At 47.0% G+C, this 13,199-nt stretch overlaps 1 protein-coding gene across 1 annotated transcript; it reads right to left on the bottom strand.

Annotated features, from left to right (window-relative positions):
• Nucleotides 1-1,588: 1,588 nt before the first annotated feature.
• RPL26L1 (ribosomal protein L26 like 1) lies at nucleotides 1,589-8,054 on the bottom strand. The gene is made up of 4 exons (XM_065409022.1): nucleotides 7,999-8,054; nucleotides 6,131-6,303; nucleotides 5,538-5,678; nucleotides 1,589-1,763 (listed from the first exon to the last, which is right to left on the bottom strand). The coding sequence occupies exons 2-4, from the start codon at nucleotides 6,296-6,298 to the stop codon at nucleotides 1,635-1,637; spliced, it is 438 nt and encodes a 145-aa protein (XP_065265094.1). The 5' UTR covers nucleotides 6,299-6,303; nucleotides 7,999-8,054; the 3' UTR covers nucleotides 1,589-1,634.
• Between the last annotated feature and the right edge of the window lie 5,145 nt (nucleotides 8,055-13,199).

Raw genomic sequence — 13,199 nt, 5'->3', positions numbered from 1 at the left:
TGCCTCCCTGGATGACTTAGGTAGGTCACGTTACCTATGCATTTCACTTTCTTCATCTAAACTTGGAGATAAATACTATCTTTCAAAGATCAAAGGAGAGAGATGGACTAGTTATTTTGCTAAAATAGTGGAAATACTCTTCCCAGTTCTCCAACATGGCCATGTCAATAGTTTACCCATTCCCACATGAACAGAAACTAAAGTATATTAAGCACTGTGTTTGTACGTGTGGAAAGAGGTCTACAAGGGTATGTCTACACTGCCTATGCCAGCTGACTTGGGCTCAGGCTAAGGGGCTGTTTAATTATGGTGTAGATGTTCCGGCTTGGGCTGGAGCCCAGGCTCTAGGACAGTGAAGTGGGAGGTCACAGAGCTCGGGCTCATCTATCTCTGCAATAAACAGCCACACAAGCCCAGTCAACTTGCACAGGCCAGCCATGGGTGTCTAAGTGCAGTGTAGACATTCCCAAAGAGACTATGATGAGGCCTCAATTTATGCAACAGCAGTCTACAAATTATTTAAAACATTCCAAATTAATCTTTCCTCTGGATTCTCACTGCTTCTCATGTTTTAGATGGTAAATCTTCAAGGCAGGGGCTGAATTTTTGTCCAAGCTTATCAATGATCGATAAGTCATTCCCTGTGCCAGTTAACTATCCAGTAAAGGTGAACTGTTTTCACCAGTCTGCAACAGCTTTCGGTCATTTCTAGGACATTCATGTCAAAGCTCATGGAATTGTTTTACTTACATATAATTTCACAAAGTGCTGAAAATGAAGGAAGCCTGTTCTCAAACTTCAGTAATAATTTAAAGGCACATGACAACTCAGTAACTGCAAGGAACAAAAATAAAGCTAGCACAACAGGGTACTTTTAATACTTTGGTCTGTTGTCTTCTACTTCCACTTCATTATATGCCAGTGTAAAACTAATATGAAGACAAGCCCATTGTCTTTGAAGACAAAAGTTGGCTAGTGCAAGAGCATGTGGTTGCAAGCATTGCACTCTTCTGCCTTGAAAACAAATCTTTGTAGAATAAGAACATGGCCAATTTCTCCCACTTATTTTGCCAAGTATGTGGTACTTCGAACCAAATAACTTATGTTCCTTCATGGTTTTATACGTCTTAAAGTTTCATTTATAGAGATGGAGAGGAGAAAAGACCCAGTACATGCACTATTCATTCTAACCACATGTGCTTTCTCCCCAGTTGTCCTTCCAGCGCCCCCCCCCCCCCCCCCAACACACACACACTTTCCTTCATCAACTCTTGCTACTGTTCTTGATTTCTTAGACTGTAAACTCTTAGGTATAGCATCTGTCTTTACTGGCTTTGTAAAAAGGCATATACATCTCTTGTACTACATAAAGGAATACAAGAATTGATGTGCATGCATGATGAGAAGATATTAAATCCGCTTTAACCAATTTAAAACGTCCAATGGATAAGAAAACAAGCCTGTTCTTTTAATTAGTAGAAGTGCTTTTCTGAGCATCCAATATTAACATGTGAAAGTGGTATGAAGACAAACACCAATCCAGACAGACTGTACCAATGCTTCCAAAAGTAGAACACATAACAATAGGTTTCATTTTAGCAGTTCTTTTAATGGGTGACACACAGGAGACCATTCTATTCTTGCATCTTTTCAATGGTTTCTTCCTTGTATTTGCCCTTCTCCTTGCCAACCTGGCGAGACTTTGCTTTGCGTTCCAAGATCTTTTTGCGATCCTTGTCCAATTTTAGCCTAGTGATCACCACCTAGAGAAAAAGGAGAAATAGTAAAAATCCGTAATATTAAACTCTGGCAGAGAACTGTGCCATCCTAACACCTTGAGAGTATCACAGTTAAACCTCTGCCTCCCCACTGACAGGTCAGGTCCTCTTAATACACAGCATGAGAGAACCAGTGGAAAGCAACAAAGGGGCATTAATCCGAGAATAACTTGGTTTTCCTGATGGCCAGCTGATTTCTCCATTTACACTGAATTTTCATCTTGTTTCACTTGCTAGCCTACAAGTTTTCCAGAGCCCAGAGTTTCATGTGAATTGGAAAACTGCATCACAAAGGCCAGCACATGGAACAAGCTCTAGAATTGTATGTATTCATGGACTCACAATAGACAAGGTGGGTGGGGTAATATCTTGGGTCCAACATGTCTGCAAATAACAATGGACTGAAATAGACATTCAGGTATTTGGGAATTGATAGCCCTAGTGTGCTGCGATAAATTGAATTTATAGATTTTACTCTTAAACTTGTCTTAGCTACAGGTAGAGGTTTTCTGGGTGCGAAGGTTATTGCAAACCAGCCAGCCAAAGAATGAAATTATCACTGAGATACACGATATTGCTTGTATTATTACCAGATGCTATACAAAGTATGTGGCTTAGAGCTAAAAAGACTATATACTTTAACCCTTTCCCTACTGTTCCCTCACTGCATCTGCTCTACTATCCAGAATTTTCCTCCAAGTCTTAAAGAATGTTATCTGATAAAAAACAAACATGCAAATGCAAATTCACAACTTGCATCAAGCTGGGATGTATAGAATTTGGAGTTAGTGGCCATTACACCATGTAAACTGACACTATATTTGCAGAACTGCAACTGATTACATGTAATGATCATACCTTCAGAGAGCTTCCTTCACCATTCACTAGCATAAGTACCAAAAATAAGCAACTTAAGCAAAGGTGTCCACAGTAACAACTCCTCCCTCTTTACAGGGCACATAATGAGATATCCCCATAATTTTGGAAAACACTGCTGCTGTTGGCCGTGCTATTGGTTTAGCAACAAAACATTTAGCATGGCCAACACATGTATTCAATACAGAATATTTTCAAAATATAAACAATATGTTGACCGGTTTAAAGAAAAAGATTATAAAATAAAATAGGTTAAAGAAAAGTAGCAATAACTGATGGTAAATATCATTCATACATATACTGGGTTTATACAAATAAATCATTCAATAGAGGACCATCTTGGGCAGTTTATCATACGTAGATTCTCACACATTTTGATTAAAGGTTGCTTTCTTGTAATTATAAATCTGCATTTCCCTGTGCTCCAGCCTTGAAGTCTTAAAGGTGCCACAGGACTCTCTGTTGCTCTCTTTTAGAGATTCACTAGATAGCACAACCAGCCCAAGATCAGCAAACTGCATTGCTTGTACACCCTACAGTAAAATATCTTTCAAACCAAGTTCAGCTCTGAGTCTGTTAGCAAGTTATAGAATAGCACTTCTCCAGAAACAAAAATCGTCCATGTTTGCGTGGTGGATAGAAAGCATCTGGGAAATAATACTAATGGAAAAAGTTTGTCATGCAAACAGCAGACAACATTGCAAATACAATTTTACTGGTCCCCTTTCTTGGAATGCAAGAGTCACCAACGTGTGTGCGCTCTGCTGTAAATGCATGGCTGCTGTCAAAAGGTTACAGTCTGGCCAGGCAGTTATCTTATTAACACATGGGTACATTAGTGATTACTTGCCAAGCCCAATTTGTTTACAGATTCCTGAAGTTATTTCATAATAAGACAGTGATAGACACAAGAATTTCCAATGGGCACCTTTGGAGTTTCCAGACCCTTGCAGCAGCCTATTACTTTTCTGCCGCTCTAGCTGGCAAGGAAGTAACATAACTGGATTAAGCAGTGCTAGAAGAGCAATAAGCAGTGCTAGAAAAAAACAGATACATAAACCCCTACATTTGTGAAGTAATGAGTTAATGAGATATCTACTGTATCTCCCATCAAGCAATATTTTGATACTATTTGCTTTAAAAAAATGCAACTCGGGGGATCTAGTTTTAATACTGCCACACAGATCTGCAGTAGGGCTGTACAATCTAGCCAGTATTCATTCTGCTCCTGCCAGCATTGAAGAAATAAATGCAACATCAATGGGACAAAAGAAGGAATCCTCCTGCTACAGTGAGAGGCAGAAAACTGCAGAATTCCTGTACCCCCCTAGAACAGTGGTTCTCAAACTGTGGGTCATGACCATGTTTAAGAGGGGTCACGAGGGCTGGCATTAGACTGGCTAGGGCTCAGGCTTCAGCTTCAGTCCTGGGTGGCGGGGCTCAAGTAACAGGCCCCTCCGCCAGGGGATGAAGCCCTTGGGCTTCGGCTTCGGTCCTCCCTGCCCGGAGCGGTGGGGCTCAGACAGACTCAGGCTTCCGTCAGTCCTCTTGGGGTTGTGCAGTAATTAATTTTTGTTGTCAGAAGGGGGTTGCAGTGCAATGAAGTTTGAGAACCCCTGCCCTAGAAGTTTACTACATAACCAGACTGTCCTTTTTCCTCTTTTGTATTTGCAGCTGGTAATTTCCTTATGGAAACAGAGCCTCCTTAGGAGACACTGCTTTCTTGGGGGTGGCCCAAGACTGGAATTAATTCCTAAAGGAACTAAGGACCATTAGAAAACTCATTACTTTTCACTCGTAAGTACAAATCAACATCTTCCTCTGGGGAAAAGAATGACAGATGTTAGTCATTTTGCTTAATGCACTACTGGAAGACACACAGCTACTACAATGATGAGTGTGCTAGAAGAACCTATCTAGAATAGAATGGTAGATGTGATGCATTACAGATGAGGTCATATTTCCACTGTGTGTAGATTTGTGGTGGAACCCATTAGCTCAAACCCAGTATCTGGATACAAAACTGTGTTCATTGGATATAATTCTGTTCCCCTCTATCACATGCAGTTTGTTAGAGGTTTCAGGAAACCTGCCAGAGCTGGGTTCACTCAAAACTACCCTTGCCTGGTCAGTGTGGGCCAGGCAAAAGTCTTGTTTTATCTGCTTCAAACTAGGTTTCTAGCTAGCTTTGCTGTTATTTCATTAGTTACCTATATATTCTTAAATGCCTGTCTATAATGAGCAAAACAAGCATTTCCTTCATCTTCACTGAATACAAACCGCCTTAAACCATGTTAGGCTGAAGCCAGATTCAACCAGCAATATTCTTCCTGGCAGCAACTCCTTAATTTATGGAGGTGTATTTAGGTATTTCTAATGCATCCATCAGAGTGGCAGAAATGCCATATGGCAAGGCTGAAGGATGGATCAGATCAATCCACAATGGATGACAATCCCATTTTCACCAGTGCAGAGGACTGGTGTGTGTGTTGGGGGGGAGGGGTCCCCCAACATGGCAGTTACTAAATGTGGATGTGCACTTATAGTATTTAAAAAACTAAACAAAACAGTACTTTTGTTTTTAAATAACCAAGCTTTTTGGAAATTTTACAAAAAGCTTTAGCTTTTCACAAGACCCTGCAGTTCAGATGCAAATAATTTCTTCATGGTCAATCAGTTCACAGCAGGAAACAACCCCAGAGTTCTGGTTCCTACTTCCCTACTGCAACTAGGACATTTCCTCACTGTATAGTTATGCCAGCGCTCCGGCGTCTCAAACTACTGTGTGTGCTAGGAAAGCACTCTACTTCTATAAACTGCACCTATTTCCAGAGCTAGCAGAAATTCCTGTTGGGAATTTCAGTTCCCATGCACCTATTATACCTTGCTAGGATGGATTCCAACATGGACTGTTGTGCCATTCGCCTTCTCACGCTGTACGCGTTCAATGTAGATGACGTATTTTTTTCTGTATACCTGGACTACCTTGCCGATTTGCTGGCCTTTATAATGTCCCCGGACAACCTGACCAAAAAAAACAGAGCATTTAACTTTCTCAAGTTTCACAAACTCAGTCTCAGACATAGATAAGAACAGTAAGATCTTCACAGGCTGAAATCCCACCTTTATCTCTTGTGTGCAACATTACAGTGAGACAGACAATACAATGTTCAGTTAGATATCACCTTGTTCTGTATTTCTCCTTCAGTAAACCCTAAACTGCTTGAAGTTTAAGGAGCTGCTTTTTCTGTATTTGTCCTGTTTGAGGCCTGTAACCAAGTCTGGCTCTCAAAACACTTGTGTTCCACACATTTTTTCCCTTGAGATCTCCCCCACCATAGCCTAGCCTGCTATGAGATTAACTCCAAAGCCCTAACAGCTATTTAAAGTTGTCTGGCCCATCTCTCCTGATTCTACATAAAAATAAGATGTCCACAAGGCTCAAATTTCACAACAAGGACTAAAAAGGCACCTACCTGGACTTCATCATCTTTTCGGATAGGCATAGAGCGGACATTGTATTTCTGCCTTAGCTCCTTGGAAAGGGGAGAAGACATGATCTTCCTGCGAATGTGAGAGGGTGCATTGAAGTGCCTCTTGCGGTTCTTGCTGCGGTCCGAGGTCACAAAAGGATTGAACTTCATTTTGGCTGCACAAAGCATAAAATTGAAACTCAGGCATTTATAGCAAAAACAAGCCAGGTGTGAAATTCTGCATATATTAGATATGACAGTTCCAACTAGATTTCAACAAAATCCTTTAAGCACTTACTTTAGTTTCCATCCGCAAATCTCTAGCTTGCATTAACACAAATCTAGGTTTGCTACAAGGTTATATAGCATGTTCCCTGACCAGTGTGGTGAGAGAGTTCTTCCTGAAAAACCATACTGTGAACAATCACCCTGACAATCTATAGCACTATTTTATAACACTGCTTCTGACCCAAATCTCACTATGCACACCAGTCAGAAAAACTGTGCTAGCAATATCCATAATTAAGCACGGTGGTTGTAACCAGCACAGCTCTATTTCCAGTGTGGCCATAACCTAGATATTTGAGGGGGCTTGCAGAGCCAGGGATTGCATCCTTTTGTATGCTTGTATTAAAAAGAAAAATGAAGGTTTAGCGCATATAGCAGTCCTGTAATTCAGGTATGTCTTGGACTTTTAGCACGTTTGTGACACCCACAATATCAGTAACTTCACATAGCAGCAGAGAGTCCTGTGGCACCTTTAAGACTAACAGATGTATTGGAGCATAAGCTTTCATGGGTGAATGCCCACTTCGTCGGGTGGGCATTCACCCACGAAAGCTTATGCTCCAATACATCTGTTAGTCTTAAAGGTGCCACAGGACTCTCTGCTGCTTTTTACAGATCCAGACTAACACGGCTACCCCTCTGATACTTCACATAGCAGCCCACAGTGTTTTAAAGGTAAATTAAGTCCTCTGTTATGTAAACATGTGCCCTCTACCTGCCTATGTTCAAATGTGCGTGTTCCAATTTGCAGTGAGCTTGGGTTGTTCAGGAATACAAGACAGGGCTTTGAAACAACCCAATTACAAATCAGATACTGGACACTGAGGCTTAGTGCTGCCCAAGCTCAGTGGCAGGTGAGAAAGCATGGAACTAAACAAGAGGCAGGAATAGCAGGCCACAACATAAAAGCTCATCAGCAGAAAAAGAATAAAGGAAAGTTGAGATCAAGGATAATCAATTACAGAAACTTCAAGTACTACAACTGAGGCATACAACAGTGACGGGAAACTGGGGTCTACGAGTACCATTCAAAACACCCTCCAACATGCACATTTTTTAAACACCCCACCAGACATGACATAGGAGCGAGGGGTAACAGAATCTTGGATTGTTTATGTGCCGCCTCCACCCCAAATTAGGGGCAGCATCTCCCTCCCCGGGGCCGACACCTCGGGGGATTCGCAGCCTCCCACCGTCTCACAGCGGCGAAATAGACTATACCGTGAGGCCTTTAATCTCGGCTCCCCGCCTTGAGTCATTCCCCCCACAGGGCAGTTGCTAGTAGGTCTCCCCCAAAGAGTCTAGGCTCCTAGTAGGTGATCGCAATGGGGAGGGAGGCTGCTCGCCGTGCCTTCCCTCCACCACCCTCCCATTCCCTATTGGGCGCAATCCCATCCCCACCAAGGACCCAGGCATCTTCTGCAGCCGGGAGCCCCCTCCCGCCCCGCCAGGCTCCCCATACAGGCACTACGCTGTTGGCCGCACGGCTCCCGAGTTCCCCCCAACACCCCGGGCACGGGATCGAGACCCAGTGGAAAGGATGCCGGCGGATTATACTGGCTCCCCCCCAGCGCCTCCCTTACCCCGCTGCTGGCTCCACTATGGCCGCCAGGAAAGAGGACTGGATGCTGCTTCCGCCTGCCCTACGAACTCTAAGTTCTCGCGAGAATCAAAGAGTGAGCCTGGGGAGGAAAGGTGAGTAGCGCCACCAGGTGTTCGCCGAGCCCGACGGCACCTGCAGAAGACGGGCTACTGTTGCAAAAGCAAAAAGCAGCAGATGCTGTCCTAAGCCCCATTGAAATCAGGTTGCACAATAAGTGCTTAGTGCTGACGGGTAGCGGAGAACTGATCAGTATGCTGTAGCTCAGGGGTGGGCAAACTTTTTGGAGCGAGGGCCGCATGGGGGAATAGAAATTGTACTGTGAGCTATGAATGCTCACAAAATTGGGGTTAGGGTGCAAGCTCTGGGGTGGGGATGGGGATAAGGAGTTTGGGGTGAAGGAGGGTACTCCAGGGTGGGATTGAGGGGTTTGGAGGGTAGGAGGGGGATCAGGGCTGGGGGAGGGATTTGGGGCATGGGGAGAGGCTCAGGGGGTGCAGGCTCTGAGCGGCACTTACCTCAAGCGGCTCCCGGAAGCAGCGGCATGTCCCTTCTCCGGCTCCTATGTGGAGGCACTGCCCGGTGGCTCTGCACGTTGCCCCATCCACAGGCACCGCCCCTACAGCTCCCATGTAGGAGAGCGTGTAGAAGCCGGAGCGGGGCCATGCTGCGGCTTCCAGGAGCTGCGCGCCGGCTGGAGCGGGGCTGAGCCCCGTGGTGCGGCTTGCAGGCTGGCTCAAAACGGCTCGGCCTGCGGGACGTAGTTTGCCCACCCCTGCTGTAGCTATAGGGCATCCTTGCAAACACCGTCACGGACATTTACCAGCTCAGGCCCAAAAATCTAGGTGCATGGAGAAAAATTAAGTATGACTTCCACTTCCTCCTCACCCCCATCACAAAGTAAAAATCCATTTGCCTCACAAGTGGGAGAGCATCCTTTGAAGTGCCGCTCCAGTGGGTGAGGGTTTTGGTGAGTTTAAAAAATAAATGGGTGGCAGGGAATATTAAGAAAATCACAATTTATATTCTCCATAATTACCACCATAAAAATAACTTAGGCCTTGGCTACACTTGCGAGTTACAGCACAATAAAGCCTCCCCCAGCGCTGTAACTCACTCCCCGTCCACACTGGCAAGGCACTTACAGCGCTGTATCTCCGTGGCGGCAGCGCTGCATGTACTCCACCTCCCCGAGAGGAATACCATGTATTGTGCCGCCACTGCGGCGCCAGTGTGGCCGCCCAATGCGCGGTGACTGGCCTCCAGAAGTATTCGGCAGTATCCCACAATGCCTATTCTAGCCACTCTGGTCATCAGTTCAAACTCTACTGCCCTGGCCTCAGGTAACCAACCATGTGACCCACCCTTGACATTCCCCGGGAATTTTAAAAATCCCCTTCCTGTTTGCTCAGCCAGGCGTGGCATGGAGTGGAGTGCTATCAGCGAATCTTTCCAGGTGACCATGCCGCCAAGCGAGCCCCAGCATGGAGCAATGGCGAGTTGCTGGACCTCATCAGTGTTTGGGGGGAGGAAGCTGTCCAGTCCCAGCTGCGCTCCAGCCGTAGGAATTACGATACCTTCAGGAAGGGATCAAAGGACATGATGGAAAGGGGCCATGACCAGGACGCCCTACAGTGCAGGATTAAAGTGAAAGAGCTGCGGCGTGCCTACCGCAAAGCCCCCGATGCAAACGGCCGCTCGGGTGCTCCCCCCGTGACCTGCCGATTCTACAAAGAGCTGGATGCGATACTTGGGGTTAACCCCACCTCCACTCTGAGCACCACCATGGACACTGCAGAGCCGGGGTGGGAGGAGAAGGAGGAAAACGGGAGTGAGGGTGGTGGGGCGGATGGAGACACCCTGGAATCCCTGGAGGCATGCAGCCAGGAGCTCTTCTCGAGCCAGGAGGAAGGTAGCCAGTCGCAGCAGCCGGTACTTGGTGGAGGACAAACAGAAGAGCGGGTTCCTGGTAAGCGGTTTTTTTTTTCGGGAAGGAATTTTTTCAGTGCGGGCTCTTTGGGAGAGGAGGGTTAGGCATGCATGCCTAGATGCGGAATAGTGCATTGATGTGGTTTATCACATCGCGGTAATCGGCCTCGGTAATCTCTTCGAATGTCTCATCCAGAATGTGTGCAATGCGCTTGCGCAGGTTTATCGGGAGAGCCACCGTGGTCCTTGTCCCAGCCAGGCTAACGTGTCCGCGCCACTGTGCCGCGAGGGGACCATTGCTGCACACAGGCAAGCTGCATATGGGCCAGGGCAGAAGCCGCATTGCAGTAGAAGACCCTCCCTTGCTTCCCAGGTCACCCTCAGCAGCGAGATATCGTCTAGGACGAACTCCTGTGGAAAATGTTGGGACAGTGTTCAGTGTAGGTGCCCCCTGCAGCTGTTGGCTCTTCCCAAGGCACAGAAACCCAGAGGACAGTACAGCCCTGAAACAATCAGTCCCCCTTACTCACCATTTTGAGGCTCCCATGGGTTGTGTGTGCTCTGTTTGGGATGGGAAAATTATGCTATTGTGTAGACCCTGTGTGTGCCCTCCTTAAGTGCGGGGGAACTCATTACTCTGTCTGCTATAAACAATGCTGCCTCTGTTAAATGTTGCATTTTGCCTATACAGCGGCAACAACCTTGAGACCTCAGCCGTCCCTCTTATCGCCTGCTCAGAGACTGCAAAGACTCAGGAAGAGACCGCGAAAAACCAAAGAGGACATGCTGCAAGAAGTGATGCGGCAATCTATTAAAGAGAATGAAAAAGCACAGAACTGGAGGGAGAGAGAAAGCAGGATCCGCCAGGAAAACACAGCGCACCGGCGGCAAAGCACGGCGCACCGGCAGCAAAGCACGGATTGGCTCATAAGCATCCTGGAGCGCCAAGCAGATGCTATCCAGGAGCTCGTAGCCATGCAGAAGGAGCAGTACCACAAACGCAAACGCCGCCCCCCCCCCCCACAGCCCTTGTCCCAAAACTCTTTCCCTTGTGCCCCACTGTTACCTCTAACCCACTTTCCCCAACTTCCAGGTTCTTCACGCCACCAGCTGCCTCCAACACCAGTATCTTCACCACCCAGCCCTGAAAACCACGACCCTTACCCTCTGCACTCAATCCCCATCACCATGCAGTATAGCTGTCCTGAAGTGCAGCACTCACTGCACAACACACCAGACAGGACATACGCAAATCTGTGATTGTACCATTCCCCAATCCACCCCCTTGCCCTTTCTGATTCCCAAGCAGTTGTGTTTCTTTTCAATAAATAAATTTTCTTTTCAATAAATGGATTTTTTGGCTTTGAAAACATTATTATTGCATAAAGTAAAAGATTCCTTAGCCCAGGAAATAAACAGGCACTACAAGTCTGCTTAGCAAACACTGATTCCTAAAGATTGGAACTACTGTACTTCACTCCCGTGCAGGGCACCAGATATCACTGCTGGTTTTCAGCCTCAAATTGCTCCCTCAACGCATCCCTAATCCTTGCAGCCCCGCGCTGGGCCCCTTTAATAGCCCTGCTCTCTGGCTGTGCAAATTCAGCCTCCAGGTGTTCAACCTCAGAGGTCCATGCCTGAGTGAAGCTTTCACCCTTCCCTTCACAAATATTATGGAGGGTACAGCACGCGGATATAACCGCAGGGATGCTGTGTTCGGCCAAGTCCAGCTTCCCATACAGAGATCGCCAGCGGCCCTTTAAACGGCCAAAGGCACACTCCACAGTCATTCGGCACCGGCTCAGCCTGTAGTTGAACCGTTCCTTGCTGCTGTCAAGGCTCCCTGTGTAGAGTTTCATGAGCCACGGCATTAACGGGTAAGCGGGATCTCCAAGGATCACAATGGGCATTTCAACTTCCCCTACTGTGATCTTCCGCTCTGGGAAAAAAGTCCCAGCCTGCAGCTTCCTGAACAGCCAAGTGTTCCGAAAGATGCGTGCGTCATGCACCTTTCCTGGCCAGCCTGTGTTAATGTCAATGAAACTCCCATGGTGATCCACAAGCACCTGGAGAACCATAGAGAAATACCCCTTCCGATTAACGTACTCGGATGCTAGGTGGGGTGGTGCCAGAATAGGAATGTGCGTCCCATCTATCGCCCCTCCACAGTTAGGGAAACCCATTTTTGCAAAGCCATCCACTATTTCCTGCACGTTACCCAGAGTCACGGTTCTTCTGAGTAGGATGCGATTAATGGCCTTGCAAACTTGCATCAACACAATTCCAATGGTCGACTTTCCCACTCCAAACTGGTTTGCAACCAACCGGTAGCTGTCTGGAGTTGCCAGCTTCCAGATTGCAATAGCCACCCGCTTCTCCTCTGGCACGGCAGCTCTCAATCTCGTGTGCTTGCGCCGCAGGGTGGGGGCAAGCTCCTCACACAGTCCCATGAAAGTGGCTTTTCTCATCCGAAAGTTCTGCAGTCACTGCTCATCATTCCAGACTTCCATGACGATGTGATCCCACCACTCGGCGCTTGTTTCCCGAGCCCAAAAGCGGCGTTCCACGGTGCTGAGCATGTCCGTGAATGCCACAAGCAATTTCGTGTCGTACGCGTTACGCGGCTCGATAGCATTGTCGGACTCCTCACTCTCACTGTCACTTTGGATCTTAAGGAATAGTTTGACAGCCAAACGTGATGTGCTGGCGAGACTCGTCAGCATACGCCTCAGCAGTTCGGGCTCCATTTCCCGCAGACAGATCGCGCTGCACAGAAACCGTTGAAAGATGGCACCAAAGGTGGACGGAAACAAAGGGATTTCTGGGATACGAAGCGATGCATCACGGGGTGTTGGGACAGGACCCAGAATCCCCCACACCCACGCCCCCTTCCCACAATCCACGGCGCCAGAATGGGAAGAGGTGCTCTGTGGGATAGCTGCCCATAATGCACCGCTCCCAATGGTGCTGCAATTGCCGCAAATGTGGCCACGACAGTGCGCTGGCAGCTGTCAGTGTGGACAGACTGCAGCGCTTTCCCTACTCAGCTGTACGAAGACAGCTTTAACTCACAGCGCTGTACAGCTGCAAGTGTAGCCAAGGCCTTACCTGCATGTTGTACAGACACCCTTAAACTGCAGTAAAGCTAATATTAGGTCGGCTACAGCCATAGTTGAATGTATTCTGATGCAAATAATTTCACTGTGATGGGAGGTAAGGCCAGGTCATTAAAATCTGTAAAGCACTGTTTGCACA

Source organism: Emys orbicularis, chromosome 8 (assembly GCF_028017835.1).
Source record: "Emys orbicularis isolate rEmyOrb1 chromosome 8, rEmyOrb1.hap1, whole genome shotgun sequence".
NCBI lineage: Eukaryota > Metazoa > Chordata > Testudines > Emydidae > Emys > Emys orbicularis.
This window is presented reverse-complemented; position numbering and strand designations above follow the sequence as displayed.